This window comes from Cupressus sempervirens, chromosome 8 (genome assembly GCF_028749045.1).
Source record: "Cupressus sempervirens isolate cs-2001-9-10 chromosome 8, ASM2874904v1, whole genome shotgun sequence".
In the NCBI taxonomy this organism is placed as follows: domain Eukaryota; kingdom Viridiplantae; phylum Streptophyta; class Pinopsida; order Cupressales; family Cupressaceae; genus Cupressus; species Cupressus sempervirens.
In genome coordinates this window covers 266,420,759-266,438,762 of record NC_143125.1, presented here as the reverse complement: position 1 = coordinate 266,438,762, position 18,004 = coordinate 266,420,759, and the positions used below count along the sequence as shown (strand labels likewise).

The 18,004-nt window shown below is 37.8% G+C and overlaps 1 protein-coding gene across 1 annotated transcript in view; it reads right to left on the bottom strand.

Moving 5' to 3' along the window:
* LOC149542478 (vacuolar-sorting protein BRO1-like) overlaps positions 1-18,004 on the bottom strand; it is a 128,434-nt gene that overhangs the window by 71,452 nt on the left and 38,978 nt on the right. The window contains exon 5 of the mRNA XM_089797421.1: positions 5,775-5,915. Within this exon, the coding sequence (XP_089653547.1) occupies positions 5,775-5,915 (141 nt within the window). The remainder of the gene's footprint in view (positions 1-5,774; positions 5,916-18,004) is intronic.

Genomic DNA, 18,004 nt, shown 5'->3' with positions numbered 1-18,004 from the left:
GCACTAAGCTTCAGCACGTTGAGGCCCACAGAGTTGTTACAATTAGTGCAGTGACAGTTGATGCAGTTGTTACTACTGATACTTCAAGCTCTCTTGAGGAGGGAGTTATTATTAGAGATTTGTATGGGAGTTGTCATAGTGTTGCTCCAGTGCAGGAGGCAGTGGCTTCCTCAAGTAGGATCGATACATGTGTGGAATCACCCAGTTGTGATGCCGATGATTTGGGTGTTACAGCGGAGTCAGTAGATGTGGGTTCATGATTTAGCGTTATTGATTCACAGCCTGGAATAGTCATGTGTGTAGATTCAGGTGACGAGAGTTGAGACTCTATTAGGTGATTGGGATGCAAACAATGTGGACACCTCTGGTGATTTGTCGGATGATGCTAGGATTTGCAAGTATGATACCCTTGTCAGATATTGGGTGATGACTCGTATGAGATTTTGGATGAGTCTTGGGATCAATGATTACAAGATCTTACTATTGAGGTGGAAGCTGAGACATGTGGGGAGATTGAGATTGCAAGGGCTTCTATTTCTTTGGAGGAGTTGTTTGAGGTACATGGTAGTTGTATCTCGGATGCAAAGTTGTGCAAGGATGATAGCACATATATGAGTGATCTTGTAGTGGACAGTTCTAATTCAATTTCCTATCACGATGCAGTTAATGAGTCACAGAGCTTGCATAGGAGTCAAAGGTTACAAAGCAATCATGTGACTTATCAGCTGAACGTGAGTGATAGTGGCATGTATTCATCTCTTGATCATTATGATGTTATTCGGCATATGCTAGCTACATCTGGTTGGGGTGCCCCAATGTCAGATGAGCGCGGTGATAGTAGTCTTTCCCTAACAGAGGTTCATGCACTTCGAGAGGCTGTTAGGATCTTGAAGCATAGTTACTCTCACATAGTTGATGACAGAGATTATGTTTTGGAGTGGGGTAGCACTTGCTATGAGGCGTTGTTAGGGGAAGAGGACGAGGTGGTTGAACTCACCCGGGAGGTTGAGGTGAAGGTGGACTCTCTTCAGTATACTCAGTTGGCTCTTCAGGAGTCACAGTAACAGTTGGGTGAGGTTGTTGTGGAGTTAGAACGAGTACAGTCAACACCAGACCCAAACCCTGTTCAGTTACATATTGTGGTTGGTGGTGAGTTTGCTTCTACGGTTGAGGATGAGTGATGTGATGATGTGGCGAACACATTCGTCCAAGACATGATTGTAGTATGTATAAAGGAAGAGAGAGCATCAATGGAGAGAGGCTCACATGGTGATTTGCTTCCTTCTACTAGAAGTGAATCTATTTCTTCTTTTCATATAGCTGGTAGCATTGGACAGATTGCAATTTCACATTTTCAAAGAGATCAACTGTGGATTGCAGGGGAGCAAATTGATGCTTCCACATATAATTTCAATTGTACTAAGTCATTCATCGAGTATTTGCTTGAGAGCTTGGATTTGCAGGAGGTTTCATACAGTATTTATGAGGGTGCTCTCATTCGGGTCCCTCGTGCTATTCGACAATTGGTGTGGAAGATTGTAGAGACCTTAGCTACAATACTTCCCAATAGGGATTTTGTGGTTGGGCTTGCTGAGAGGATTGCCCAAGATCCTGCCTGACCAATAGTTCAGAGTCAGAGATTGGAGTCATCTTCTGATTTCCAACTTGATAACGATGAGCCCTTGACAAAGATTGGGAGTTTTTCTCAGCATTACACTATGAGAAGTGCTCATCACTTTTCTTTTGACCCACAGGTAGAGGACTTGGTTTTCAGTGATTTGGATGGTGACAGGAGGTTTGGTATTCATTACACCCGCAAAGGGTCCGCTAATGGAGGGAGATTCTGAGATACAGGGTATTGTAAAACAGTTGGATGTGCTAGTGAATGAGATGAGTCAAAATCACAAACAGATGACCCGACTGATTTCAAAGCCAAGATTTGAGCAGAGAATGATATCACTTTTTCTAGGAACGAAAGGTGATGATACAATTGCAACTTCAGATTTTTCTTATTAGACACTGGCATGAGTTGGGCACAATTGAGGTGGAATGTGATGAGGATTTATGTTAGGTTAAGTCAGACGATACAATTGTTGGCATGAGCTCCTAGGATAATGTATTTGATGGGGATGCAGCAATAGTGGGAGTAGGAGCATGCGAGGATACTGTCATATCAGCAGCCACTTTTGTGTCGGTTAAGCCATCCAATGAGGAGTTTAGTAGTATACAAGCAGTTGTATATGTGAGCTCTGATGGTAGTACGCTTGTTGATGAGGTGAGCGATGTAGTAATAGAGTCATGTTATACTATTGATCAACAAAGTGTTGATGTTCACTTCATGAATAATCCTACGTTTGACATGGATGCAACATTATCTTATGACAATCTGTTGTTTGAGGTTGATGTTGAGCACTCGCCTGAGAGGAGTTGGGCTCAGTTTTCACCATTTGTAAAGATTCAGTTTTGTTTTGTGGCAGTTAGTAGCGTTCTTGTGTCCAGAGATTTTGATGTGGCTACACCTATGGTTGATACAGTTGGCATGAGTGCATATGGTTCTCTTGCAGGTAAGTCTCTTCAAGGTATTGTTGATCTAAATTCCAATCCAAATTATATTATATGGATGAGAACCAAGATAAAGATATTTCTTGTGGAGGATTCTTCTGGTGATATTCTAACTGCTACATCATTAGCACAAGTTTTGAGTGTTATACTGTAGGTTATGTTGTTGGTCTCGATGATGTTAGTGGTATACAGTTGGTTCAAAGTTAATAGGAGTGTCACGTACTACTTCATTTGGGATCGAGGTGGAGGTTGGAGCTCACTGTTATTACTGGATTGCTTGAGGGAAAGCAATCCTGGGAAGGGAGCACTGTAATGTCCCCATTGGTTGCCAGCATCAAAATTTCAGGGATTAGCCTAATATTGGATCCTCGTAGGCTAATGAGGATGGTCACAGGGCCTTTTGAGGATTGATTCATCTCCAACATTCAACGATTTATGGATTTGGCCTTCATTCGATGTCATTTGGACCCCAATTGCCATACTTACTGTGTAGTAAGTCAAGGGTAATAGAAATAGACCCTCTTTTTTTTAGAAAGTGTATTTGGTCAAATGGGGAATTATGAGAAGAGATTCCTATTTCACACGGCATGGCAATCAGACAAGTATTTCAAAAAATATTAAAGTTCAAGTGACTTAAGTGATTTATTTAAATATTTTAATGTTATAAAGTTATAAAGTTACTTAAGTGACTAAAAGACGAAATAGTCTTTTATCCCACATTGCTAAGATGTTTGTACCTCTCCACAACTCGAGGTTATCAATGAAGGCTTTTACATTGGGATTAGAACCATGAAAAAGAATAAAAATATAATACTGTTGAAAACGATTGCCTAGTCGTGACTAGTTGCCAAAGGACGAAACCCCTAAGGCATCGGAGAAGTGGGACGTGGCCCCCAGCTGCTCAGATTGGATTTGGATTCTACACATTGTGTTCAAGTTTGGGTAGACGTATGTTAATTATCAGCTTGCAAAGACGTATGTTTAAACCGTAGAGGTTAGATTATCATGAGTAAGAAGATTATCTGAGTTACAGTAAACAGATATTCCAAAGGTCACATATACAGAGGTTATTCGAGCAACAGCAAGAAGAGGTGTTCGAGTTGCAATCTAATATAAGTTTGCAAGTGGTTTGAGTGGAGTTTGGCATTTGGATGATTCACTCAGGTGTACAGGAGAATATCTGAAGGTTGCAAACAGAAGCATTGATCACAGCAATAAGGTTAAAAGACACTCATGAACAATAGTCGACTTTCCAGGTGAAACATAGCAGACCAGGAGTTGGATAACCACCATTACGTTGAGTTCATGTGGGCATGAGTTCTACAGTAGTCTATTCCGCAAGTCAACAACATCCATTTACTGACGGCATGCTAGGTTCTTGTTATGTATTACATGTGTTTGATATTAAATGTGAAAGAACTGTATTATGTCCATTAAGTTTGGTTCAATAGTAAACTGTTATGTGTAATGAAGAGTAGATGAGAAATCTGAAAATCTGATTGTATGCTAAGGTTCAAACTAAACCTAATACAGTATTCTAGAGAGTTTATTTAATTTCAGTGATATCATAATTTGACATTTGGGCTACACACCAACTGTTTGATAAAATTTACAAGTCCAGATTTAAGATTTTTCTGATCAGATTAAGCAAGGAATATTACAGTGGTATCAGAGCTATGCATCCTGCCAACCTGTGAAACAAACTTTCAGCCAGTGAAACAAAGTTTCAGCTTGTGAAACACAACAGAAGAAAATACACAGAGAACCACATCAAGGAGAGAAGAAACATCAAATACTTTATTTATTCATCAAATTGTCAACATACATCCCCAGCTGTAAGGCCTTTCGGGTTACGGCCAACAAGATTTACGAAATTCCAGACTTAAAATTTTCATAGATCCTTAATTCGAACTTCCAGCTCTTTGAACTTTGCACTCCCCCCCCAGCATTACCTAGCCTAAACCTAAGCTCCTACTTATACTTGCCAAAACAGCTTACAAAAGATTCTAGATCATTACATAAAAGAACACCGACCTCAAAACGGTCTGCACACATCCCAAGACAAGATCCTTACATTAAAATCACGACCCAAATTAACTACATAAGTCGGCCAAAACTAAGAAACAATCACAGACAAACTCGGTCAAAGAAGGAACCGAGCATTAGCAAACATCAGGTTCACTCGGCAAATGAAGGAACAACTGGCCACCAAAGCACTCGGTCAATACTGGGCAACTCAGCCAACACTAAACAATTGCAACTTGGCAACCACTGGAACTCGGCATTAATTGCAACTCGGCACAAACAAACAAAATGAACAAAGATGAGCAGAATAGCAAGGCAACCCAGGATGCTCCTGCATTATGGTGCCAACTCCACTAGTTTTTATTTTGTTTTTCATTCAGACTCTATTTTTAACTACATAGACAATGGGTTTCTGCTTGATAACCAAACAATTTCTACTAGTTTTCAAGGGCTCATTCCAGTCTTTTGTTGTTTCCAGTTTAAAATCTCTGCAACTAGTGGTGTTGGGTTTATCCTTGCTGATGTTGTGGATTGGTGGTGCTCTGTGATGAGAGCTGATGGTAACCTTAAGTGGTTTTTTCCTTGAGGATTAGTCTGAACGTAAGATGGATTCTGCCCCACTCTGTGGGTTGCTGTGTTATTAATGGCCTGTTTTGTCCTTGGTGTTATAAGCGGTCAATTGTGGCTTCTTGTTCTTCAAGTGGACTGTTCAAGGAGAACTGTTATTCTGCCCCACTTTGTGGGTTGTTGTGTTGTTAGTGGCCTCTTTTGTCCTCAGTGTTGTAAGTGACCAATTGTGGCCTCTTGTTCTCCAAGCAGACTGTTCAAGGAAAACTGTTCATCTGCTGACAGTGAGCCACTTGTGGCCTTGATTTGTAAAATACAGCACCATTGTTAATCTGTTGTTGATTTCTTGACAGCCTTTGGGCTGTGGTGTTGTAAGGTCAGCCCCCTTGTCAGGCTGCAGAACTTTTTAAAAAATCGTATAAAAGACAATGAGCTTCTAGATGAAATCAAATTAGTTATAGACCCAATAGTATCACAAAGAACTGCTACTTTCTGTAAAAAGATATTCCCTAGAATCTGTACTGTCAAATGTTTTGCCTGCTAAAGAGATTCCTTATTATACAAAAATGTTACCAACAATTTTTCAAATAGATCATTTCCAAAATTTGTACTGATCTCACCTGGATTTGATGCAGTAATTGTTCTTGTGCTTCAACGTTCCTGGTAACCTCTTGACAGACAGGATCATACTTTCCAAGCTCCTTCTTAAAGAGGTCTTCATAAGATCCAGAGGTTGCCATCAACTTGGGTAAAATGTCATCCTACATATAAAGAGAGATATATCAGTAAGGAAATCTGAATCAGATTAGATATCAAACACAAAATCTTTGAGATACATTTTATATTATTAATGTGTTCAAAACTACTAAACAATGATACCATCTTAACTAGAAAGATAAACTACAATCCAATCTATTTAGTTGGGTAGAAGAAATATAAAGCAGTAAGAAACAATCTGAAGCGAAGTCTAATGCAAAATAAGCGATTTTTAAGACAAAATTTCCCAGTTTAAAAGTCAGCACCTTCAATTCTGGTCAAACTCATGTCTTAGTTATGGTAGCACACAGATAGTAAAATATATGCACTGCATTTTTCTGACTACAATTTTGCAAAATATGTAAAAATTATTCATCATACTCACATGTATATGTATAATATATGGTCAATATTCTAGATTCAGACCAGTGCAAACTAATTATTCACACAATAAAATCTTTTTCTAGATGGATTTCATTAATGCTATTAACATAATTCTGAAGGGCAGTTTTATTGTATTATGGTGAATAATATATTATTTTTCTATTATATAAATTGTTACTGTGCACTTGTACGGTGATAAAACACAAAATGAACTCTGAGTTCAATAAGCATAACATAGTGTGTTACTCAGCAAATATTGATGAATTGGATATCATAGGCATGGAAATAGCAATGGAAAAGTTATCTCACTTTTATACACGTATATTGTTGGTTTCATCAAAATCTCTAACTTTCAAAGTGTTACTATGAGGGACCAAAAACTTTTTAATTGAGGCAAACCACAAATCCACCTGGACCCTACTCATGAACATGTGCCAACTGACTCACAAGTACTAATTTATAGCTTTTTGTGACATGTGGCAAATTACAATTGATTAAGAAGCCCTATTTAGGTCTTTGTAAGCATGTCTATATGCGTATGTATGAAGTTATGAACAAAGAATGACCATGCATATATCGATGTATATGTGTGCACGTGCAAGCACAATAGATGGTAATAAATAATTCTCTCTATGAGGCATTTTGAGTTGGTACTCCTAGAATAGTATGTACCTTGTCATGATTCCTTCTTGAAATAGGACTAAATAATAAACAATAAAACTTAAATATAAAATATAAAACAATAAAATTAAAAGATTATCAAAATTTAGCTAAGCAAATGGAGGGAGAGAATAACTAAGGAAGGATTATCAAGATTCCTTCCTGCATGTATGTATAAGTTGTCTCCCTCAAACATGAGGTATAAAAGGGAGAGAATAACTAAGGAAGGATTAGGAGAAGAAAACAAGAAAGTGACTAGTCAAAAGGTAAAGGGTTGTAACCCTTTCAAAGGATGATAATTGTGAAAGGGTATGATTGCAAAGGGCAGACATGGTGAAGAGATGTGACCCTTCCTCACAAAGATATAAAGAGAAGGTTTCATTTGAGCAGGGCATCCAAGGGAGATCAGGCAGTGAAATAAGATATTATTCTCAAAAGCAACATTGCATAGTGGTGACTCAATTCTTATGAAATTTGGTACCCCTTTACCAATAATGTAGGAGATATCATTCAAAACACTCAAGGATCACTTATCTCTCATCACGCAATCAATCATCACTCCTCGCCCTATGAATTCCACATTTATTCAATCATCATTCACCAATACAGCAAATCAGAAGAAACCATTCAATTATTCATCAAACATCAATGGAAATCAGGCAAACGGACCAGATATCAACTCTTCTATCAATTCAATCAGACTAATTAATCATACAATCATCAATCCAATCAAATCCACCATGCCCCTGATCTAACATTAAAGGAATAGCAAAGCCATGGTATAAAAATTGTCTGATTTAATATGCATTTCATTGTTGAATTGGGAATGTTTTAATATAGGAGGTATGCATGAAATACTATGTATGTTTATCCTCTCTGACTTTTGTAACAACCCATGGTAGGGGAAATGAGGATTACATGCGACAAAATGTTGATGGGGCCACCTTCTAAGCACGCCACCTCATGGTGTATGACCAAGGAGTCCCAAGGGGCCAAAACGGGGTGAAGGGTAGTGTCTTTGGCTTAGGAAGAATTTACTTTCTGGGCATCTTGTTGCAAATACTCCTCATGACCTACACATGGCAAATGGATGCATAAGGATGTTCAACCATTCAAAGTAAGATAGAGGTGGCAAGATTGAGGAGAACATTGATAGGACACTATTGTGAGGTTTTCACACCATAGCCCCATTGCGAATAGAAGTAGATGGTCTTAGGGGCCTTAGCTAGTGGCAATTTCATGTCTCCAAGCCTTAGAGGGAGGTGAATTTGAGTTTGATGAAGTCAAGAAAGGTGGGAGAGGCTCAAAGTCTATTGAGCCCTTGGTTTTGAGAGAGTTTCAAGGGCCCCAAGCAGGGCTCAAATCCTAAGTCAGGATAAAATCCTAGGGAGTGGTGGAATTTTGCCACCTCCCAGGATTCTTGGCCTCATGTTGAGCAGATCTCCACCATCATGGTGGAAGCAAATCAAAAATTAAACGAAGGTAAACGTGGTGGGGGATAAGGGTGACAAGAATGAGTTGAGGGTTTTCTTTTGAGGCTAGGATTGCAAGTATAAAGCAATAAAGAAATGATGAGGGTTTGTTGATTAGTGTCAAAGCATGTAGATGAAGAGATTCCTCAAGGGCCCGAGGATAAAATCCTCTCCACTATCTAAATTCTGCCCTTGAGCACAGGTGAACAATACATCATAGGGTGATAAAAATTTGTTTTTTCTTTCCCCTACTCGATACAAGGATGAAAGCTTGGGACTCAAGGCATGATAATAAAGCAAAGTTGGAGTGCGAAATTGAAGGAAAGTCCCCCCTTATCACCGATTTCCACCACCTTAATGGAGGCAAACCAAGAGGTGATTTAAAGACATAATGAGGAAGGAGATAGTGAAAATGCAAGACTGAATTGGTGAAGTTCTTCTTTTCTTTTGAGATGATTGTTTGATAAATATGATGAAGTGGGATTTCTCAAAGCTGGCAGAATTCCTCATGCTTTGAGAATACCTCAATTCCTCACATGCTCCAGATTTCTGCTCCCTCAAAATAGAGAAATCAAATTGAGGATGAAGTCAAGAATGAGGGAAGTATGTTAAGCAAGATACCAATCTTGGGGATTAACAGAATAACTTGAGGGCTGTTTGAAGCATGATGAGGGGAATTCCTAGGGGATAGTGGATTCCGCCATCACTGAGGATTAACTCCTCTTCCTCCTTCAATCTCTGCCTAGGCCTAGAGGAGCCAAACACGAGCAATCCTCCCACTTGCATTGAAACATACAAACAAATGAAACTGAGGAGATCAGATGGGGTTTTGTGAAATTTTAAAATGTTGGCAAAGCAAAGTGAGTAGAGGAAAGTTCTTCAACGAAGGCAGAATTCCACTAGCCTTGAGGAATCCTCAATTCCTCTCCAAGCAGGAAACTCCACCCCAATGGTGGAAGGGAGAACAAAAACAAGGACTTGGATTTGAGTGAAGTGATAACAACTTGGTCTAAGGGATCAATGTAGGATGGCTGGAATCAAAACAACAAAAAGAAGAAAAACCTCATGGATGACAGAATTCCACCATCTCCGAGGATAAAATTCTCAAGCCTATGTAATCTTCGCCCCAATGATAGCCATGGAAACACGTGTGAAGCCTACGCTCCAAGAGAAATACTTAAGATTCATAAAGGATCAATCAGTCAAGAAGAAATTTCTTAAGGATGGCAGAATTCTGTCATACCTAAGGATTAATCCTCATGCAATACAAAATTCTGCTCCCTTATGAGAGGCTCACTCAAGCTTAGGAAGGCAGTGGTTTTGTGCACAGGCATTTTATTTTTTTAAAACATCAATCCCCCCTTCTCAAAGTCAGCCTACAAGGCTTGAAAATATAAAATTTAATTAAGATTTCATTGGCTAATTATAACCGGGGCAGATAACATTGAGGATTGTGACTTTTCAAGGCCTCATCGCCTACATAAAGGAGGCAAGATGGATTCATTTCAAACATTACATAAGGACAAATATGCTCCTGCTAATAGACAGCGATTAGCAGCAAAAATTTATAGGAATTGCAGCGACTTTATCAACACCAGGGCAGTGAAATATAGGGAGAGCAGTGAATTCAACCTCTAAGGGACAGAAAATCATCATAAGAAAGGAGTGAATTCTCTTTAGGGCAGCAATTTTTGAGCCTTGAGACAGATTTCTTTCATAAATCAGAAATAAGGAGGGGGGAGATATCTGGACATGATGTTGCCACCCAAAACTCATTTAAAGTCCAGATTTTGAAGGATTTCATTTCAGGTTGCAATAACAAGATCTTTTTATGAAAAATCAGAATTTAAAGATTTGCAACAAAACAGAGGAATTGGGTTTCAAACTTGAGGGCATCCAAGAAAATCTATCTTTGCTTGAGGTTAGCATGATTTTATTTTATGAAGTTTTCAGATTTCTTTCATCCTTTGATGAACTCAGTGCAATTTATTTCTTGGTTTTACAATGTGATCATTGGAGAAGGAGAAGCTAGAAGGCAAGGAGATATTCAAGACTTCATGCAGATGCAAGGAGATAGCTCAAACTCAAGATTTCAGGCAAGAGGGATGGTCAAAGTCTTCAAGTGAGAAAGAAATTCAGCATCAAGGTCTTCAAAGGAAAATTCAAGTCAAGAATAAAAGGGGATTCAGGCAAAGAACAAATTTGCATGAACAGCTACATGAAGGCTTCATCATTTCAAGAGGTACAAGAAGCAAGTCCAAATTGTGGTAATAAGAAAACTCCAGGAAATAAGAGGAAGGAATATTTGGGAAGACAAAGCAAATTGTGAATATGCCATCACAATTGAAGGCTCGGCAATGTTGACTATCAAGAGATATTTTCCCATCACCAAAAGATTGATCAAGTCTACAAGATAAGGATGTTGAGGTGGCACCTCATTGTCTTCTACTAATCAGAAAATTTCAGTAACATGTCTCAATCAAATTATGCCAAGTGTACAACTTTCTCATTGGCTTTCAAAAGCTTTGTAATTTTCTTATTCGCCAATAGGGTGGTACGTTCATGTAACTGTTTGATAAGGTGGCAACCCTAATTACGGTATGTAGGGATAAATCTTGGCCCTTTATCTTGAATTAATCTTGGCCCTTCATTGTAAATTGAAAACTATAAAAGGCTGAGGCCTTCTCATTTGTAAACGGGTTGGATTTAGATTTTTTAGACTTTTTTGAAGAGGATATTAGATTAAAGAGCTAGAAGTAGAAGTATTAGTTAAGTGAGAGACTTGTTGAAATTGAAATTGTTGCCAAAACGTTATGAAAGTGATTGATGGTTCATTGTTGGTCCTCCTAGTGAGTTACTTAATGTTTCTTTGAAATGTTGCACGGTTTCTTCAATCCCTCACTTGGAGTAGATTTCATTTCATGTTGTTTAGAAGTAGCGTAGTTGGATGAAAGAAATTGTAAATGTTTACTTGCTCAACTCAAACAAACTAAGCCACTAGCCTCTTGGTGATTGTAAGTATCCCTTGTGCGGTTAGCTAGTGATTGTGCTAAACATCAATTGATATCTAATCTTTAGTTTGCATCCAATGATTGGATTGAAGAGGAGATGTTGATTTGAAAACCATTTGAGTATACCTTAGAAGCTTGCACTAGCTGGGTGAAGCTAACAAGATTGCATCTAGTAAAGTCCAGGTTCATCCATGCTTCCTTGCATTCATAATAAGAAGTAGAAGTAGGAAAAGTTTAAGTTCATGTTACAAGTTCAAGAGTTGGAAAATCAAAACATTATATTTTCATTATACATTGTGAAACCAAATCTATAGAAGCAGTTGATATCCATTTACTGAATAGTAAAAGTCCCTTTGTGATCCAACAAATCACATTATTTCACAGAGCAAGTTTCCACAATAGAACGATTCTTGAAGTCATTTCATGATCTTACTTCCCAAGCTTAGCATGGGAAGTGACCTTAATCAAGAGAGAGTTGGAGATTTGGTGTTTCATCTGGAAATACTAAGTATTCAATTCTGTATGTTGTGGTGGAACAAACCTCACACTAATAAGCACCTCACTTGATAAACTCCCTCAAATGGATGGCTTAGGCCACATGAGGCCTAGAGGGATGGTATATTCGTTCTTGGGCCTAGGGTAGAGGATCTCTAGGGCACCCTATCAAGTCACCTTATCTTATCTCTTCTATGGTTGATCCAATACATTATGAATTATGAATTATGATTATAAATGAATCCTAGCTTGCTTGAGAATCTCAATCAAAGTGAAAGGTATACCTAAACCCTACATATTTTAATAAAAATTGTAACCAAGGTTGCACAGGGATAGGGGGTACTTGGGTAATTAGGGTATAGTAATGGGTCTAGGTGTGGTTATTTTTCAAAGTAGGGGATGGGGTACTTGGGTACATCACTTTATAATATTTACAAAAAATATGAAAATATGAGTTATAACAATGGTTTTTCAAAACAACATCAATGATAAAGTTTGCAATATGTTTGTAATAATAATATATGTTCGACGTTTAGCTACATAACAGAGAAGGCGGACTTTAAACATGAACAAGAAGATCTATAACAATGACATATTGCAAATGATGAACTTCTGACTTGAACAGTGATAAAGTTTACTGTTAATCAGTATTGTATCAAAGTTTCAAACTAATTATTTATTGAATTAAGCTCGATAAACAACCAGCTGATACTCAAACAAAAAACTGAAACAAATATCGGAAATCATAATCAAGGTCCTATTGTCCTGCATTTTGTCACCACAAAATGTTGGCGTGTTTCTCTAAGCTTGAATTTGATATTTAATTGTTTAATGTTGATCGATTGATCCATTTCAATTCAAACATCAAATTGTTTTATTGAAGGCCTTCATCAAGTCTTTTTCATTTTACTTTCTGTCGAGCCATTGTTTGATTTTTGAAGCCTTCATCGTTTGTTCTTTACTTTTGAGTTTGCATTTACTTGTTTTTAGTGCTTTGGTTTTGCTCATGTCATGTCTTTCATTTTTCCCTTCGAGTCAATCTAACCTAGAGGTTAATCGGAGTTGTCAATGAAGAGTTATGTCCGTTTTAGTGCCTCAAAAGTGGACATTTTAGTTGCAACAGCATGAATTAAAAATATGATGTTATATTTTCAAATTGACTTTCACTTTTTGAAAAAGATAACATTATATTCACTTTTTGTTATGTTTTCAAGTTACTTTTACTTTAAATTTATAACTTAAAAGTGACTATAGTGCACTTTATGTTATAATTTTAAGTTGAGTTGCTTTTTAATTTTTCACTTAAAATAACTATATAACTATTTAGTTTCATTTTAATTTTTGGTTTTAAAAATCAAATACTTATCTAAATGTTACTTTAAAATTATGTTTATGTATTATATTTCATAATATGATAAATAAATATTGTTTGTGACTCATTTTGTAACATTTTTATAATTTTAAGTGAATTAAATAACTTAAAGTCTTCATAAGTGGACATTTTATATGTAAAGACATGTAAAATTCATCAAAAGTGGACTTTTTACATGTCACTGCATATAAAGTTTAATATGGTGGACCTTTTTGATGTCATTACATCAAAAGTTCATCATAAGTGGACCTTTTTGATGCTATGACATGAAAAGTGAAGTTTTTATGTCTAAACATCTAAAACGCGAGATGTAACTTAAAATATACAAGTGACCCAAAAAGATCTGATTTTGATGACTTCATATTTTAAAACATGCTAGGCACCCCAAAAGGTCTGATTTTGACTTGTTGCATATTTTAAAATATGCTATGCACCCCAAAAGGTCCGATTTTGATCAAAAGAATGTTTTAAAATGTGTTGTGCCCTCCAAAAAGTCCGATTTTGAAGAAATCCATGCATTTGCTCCCCAAGAACCTGATTTTGCTCAATGCGAGAGATTTACTTGGTGGATTTGCATGAAATCTTCTCCATTGAAGGCATTTTTACTTGGCAATGAGTTTTCTTGCATCAAAAATGGATTTAACATGCTGAAAATTGTTTTTGGGAGCTCAATCCTAGGGCACGTTTTTTAAGAAAACTCCAAATACCTCCATTTTTTATCAACGTTTTTGCATGAGGATGAATCAATTTGGTCTTATTTGATGATTACATTGCATATTGGTTAACATTTTGGTGTTTAAAGACCAAATCGATTTACCCAAGCTTCTTGGTGAAACACGTTTTTTTACCAAAAACATCCCATGAGTTTTCATTTGCAAAAACATTGGATCTTGGAGTGTTTTTAGGGCGTGTTTTGGCATCTAACAAGAAATCCTTGTTTGCTGCCCTCTCTCATTCAAATTTGCAAAGTTGGAAAAAGTCTTACCATTTTTGGAGAATTTATTGTGAGGTTTTCACACATCGCCCCAAATCTTGGGGACCCCCTTTTTTTAAATCACCTCGGCAAATTTTTGGATTGCCCAAAAATTTTTGAATTTTGAAAATTTCACGCCTTGGCACCTTCAAGACAAATGTGGGGAGGCTTAGCTTATTTTCACCCAGTTTCAACTTGATTTTCCAAAGCTATCAATTCTATCCCTAGGCCGAACAATTTTAAAAGTTAATTTCAACTTCGCAGGATAAAATTGTGAATTTTGTACTTAGACGTTTTCCTTTGAAAATCCGGATATAATTGTGTAAATTTGAATAATCTTTCAAAAGAGAAAAAAATTGTTAGACTTAAGTTTTGGAAAATCTCAAATTTTTTTGTTTGGTGAAAATTTTAATTTTGGTGAAATAAAATTGCAAAAATCGATTTTTGACTCTAAAAGAAACTTTATTTTATTTTTGTCAAAAAAAAATTATTGGCATAGCAAAATCGATTTGGGTAAAAATTGCAAAAAATTGGCTTTAATAGATTAAAATTGCCTTGAAAACTTTTTGCCTTTAATGAAATTGGTAATTTAATATTGAAAAATGGCTTTTGGTTAGCCAAAATCCAATTTTAATGACGTATTAATTACTAAATCCTCATTAAATGGAAATATTTAACATCTCCAAGGCGCTATTTAATTTCCTTTTGCAATTTAGAACTAACTGGCGATTTTAAAAGGCAATTTTCATTTTAGCAAAATTAATATTGAGCTAAGTACTTAATTGTGGACCATGACTTGGAGTTAATTTTTGGTTTTTTTCTCTCCTCCAGGACCAAGTCGACCAGCGTAGACGGAAAAGAAATTGGGTTTAAAGAAGACCTCTTTCCCATTTCTTTTTCACAATTCATTTCTTCCTCTCCTTTGTTGGGCAAATTTCCTTGAGGAGCAGATTTTTCCAGACTTGGCGATTTTGTGGAAGGCAGTTTTCTTGCATTTTTTGGGCGATTTTGCTTGCATTTAGCCATTTCAGGCCTGGGCGATTTCCTTTGAGGGCAGATTTTTGCAGAGTTTAGAGATTTGTTCTCCTTTTGTGGGCTGCGATTTGTGCCCTAGGTGACATTTTTGGGCAAATTGAGGACTTCCATGCTTGGGCAAATTAAGACAAGGGCATAACCTTCCACTCTTGGCATTTTCTTGAGGCAGATCTGATTTTGTGACAGGGACAATTCATGGTGAAGGTCTGATTTTTCCCTATTTAGGACTGCATTTTTTTTTTATATCAGACTTGGCGATTTTGTTGGGAGAAGGGATGCATATGAAAGTTTGACTTTGTTTGATTGAGCAAGTGTTGGATAGTTTTAGAGGTTTAAATTTCTAATTTGCAAAGGGATTTGGAGTTCCTGAGGTCTTGTCCTAGGTTCCGAAAAGTCGCTGTAAGATTATCGGTTAAGGTGAATTTTCATCATCTAGAGTTGCAAGGGGTCCTTAAGCTGACATCCATCTTTCATTCTAGCCTAAGGATTGCTCCTCTTGGTTCTTCTTGCCTTCTGGTCCACCACTCTACCATCCCGTAATAGGGCGACGAGGATGGAGGATGGTAGTGCAAGTAAGAATCCCAAACGGGCAAACACTAAGAAAGACAAAGAGGATATGATGCCCAAAACTCCCTTCTTCTCGAAAATGAAGAGAATAACCGACACCAATATCGGTACAGTGGACATGATACGGATGAGGGATAGACTAAAGGAAGGACAATCCCCCTTGGCAAAAAGGATATACAAGAGCGGAATTGTACATGCAACAGCTTTTCCTCCCACGTTGCCTTGTCCAGAATTGATTATGGAATGTGCATCCAGATTTGATCTAAACAGTAAATCCATCATTTTGATGAAGAGAAGAGAGTGTTGGCCAGCATTGGCGAACAAGCAAGCGAAGAAACATTCAACATTCCCCAGTACAACGGCATGACGGTTGTGATGATGGACCAAGCAACTAAATCATTTCAAGATAACCAAGAGGCCTATTACACACATCTAAAGCAGAATTGGATACACGAGGGAAGGACGGGAGTTAACAGATCATCGAGGCTCACAATGGCAGATTTCAAACCAGAATATGGTGATCTCGTTGTTCTGATCAGCCTGATCATGGGCCTAGCTCAAGGGATGCAATTTGAAAACTGGATGTACTTCATTGATGAGATCGAGAAAGGGAAAAGAAGGTTGATTGGGCCAAGATCATAAGCGAGAACTTAAAATTGCAACTCAGAACCGTGCAAAACCAAAGGCAATTCTACATGGGCTCCTATCTGTTCTACCTAATTACTAGATTGTACAAGAGTCCAAGACTTAAGGCCTTAGGAGAAGTTGGTAGCAGACCGGGACAGTATTTGGTACATGAATGCTATCCGCAGCTCCATCTGCACAATAACGAGGATTACAAGATATTTTGTGATGTCTTCGCTATGAAGACAGTAAGGGAGTAAGGTATCCTTTAGTCTCCTTTCTTTAAGGCCCCTTGTTTCGACCTCCATTAAATCTTGTTATTGTGCAGCTCCATCTGCACAATAACAAGGATTACAAGATATTTTGTGATGCCTTCGCTATGAAGACAGTAAGGGTACTACAAGGGACACCTACTAAGAGACTTTCATCGGACACAAAAGCAAAGATAAAGAAATATGGGAGTTGGTTCATCCAATTTCCACAGTTTACATACATTAGAGTGGCAGGAAGTACAGTTTGTACTAAGAGGCTTCCAAGGTACCCACCTGACAAGGTTGTTTTGTTAGAATTGGCTAGGCAACTTGAGCACTATGATAGAATAATGAGAAACGAAGGGAAAACAGGCATTTCGTTCTCAATCGTAATTTGCAATGCTAGTTGCCCAAATCGGGCCTCCTTTGAAGCCGCAAAGAAGGAATTGGAATGGTATCATCTAGGATGGTACAAAGCAAGGCAAGGATTCAATCCTAATGGTCTTATCAAGGTATCTCATGGAAATGAATTCAAGCATGTTCCCACCATAGAAGACTTTTGGGCCAACGCCAAAGATGACTTTCATGTGAGAAAGTTAGCTTTCTCAAGGTTGTCGGTGAACATGATGAGGGCTATTAGATGGAGAGGCCTCGATATTCTGGATCAACTGGAGGATGATGGAAATGTGTTGAGAGAAGACTATGATACAGTAGAGGGAACAGAATTGAATCCAGTGGATTGGGATGACCATCAGGATCCTTCCTTGGAAGCAGTCACAAGGGCAATGGATTTACATACCGAGTCGTGGTATAATGAAGGACTAAGGAAGCTACAAAGACAAAGGATTCCCCTTACCTATGAGATGATGAAGCCAAAAGAGAGAAGCAGAATCAGTCGAACAAAGGAATGAAGGAAATAGCCGGCAACAGGAAATGATTAGAAATAGCAAGAAGAAAGTTTTGGAGGTAGAGAAAGGCAAAGAACATCCAGAGCCTCCAACCAAGAGACAGCATGCAGCACAATCAAGAGAGAGTATAATTAAGGCTAGAAGCCAAGAGGTCAATTCAAATGATAAAGGGGCCGCAGTGGAGGTGAGCTCTGATTCGGAATCAAGTGGCTATAGTGAAAGCACCGAGTACTCCCCTCTCTCGGAGAACCAGCAAGGAAATGATATGGAAGAAACTAGTAGAGAAGAAGATGGACCAATCGACATCGAGGCAATAAGTCAGGAACCCAAGGCCATTGGTGA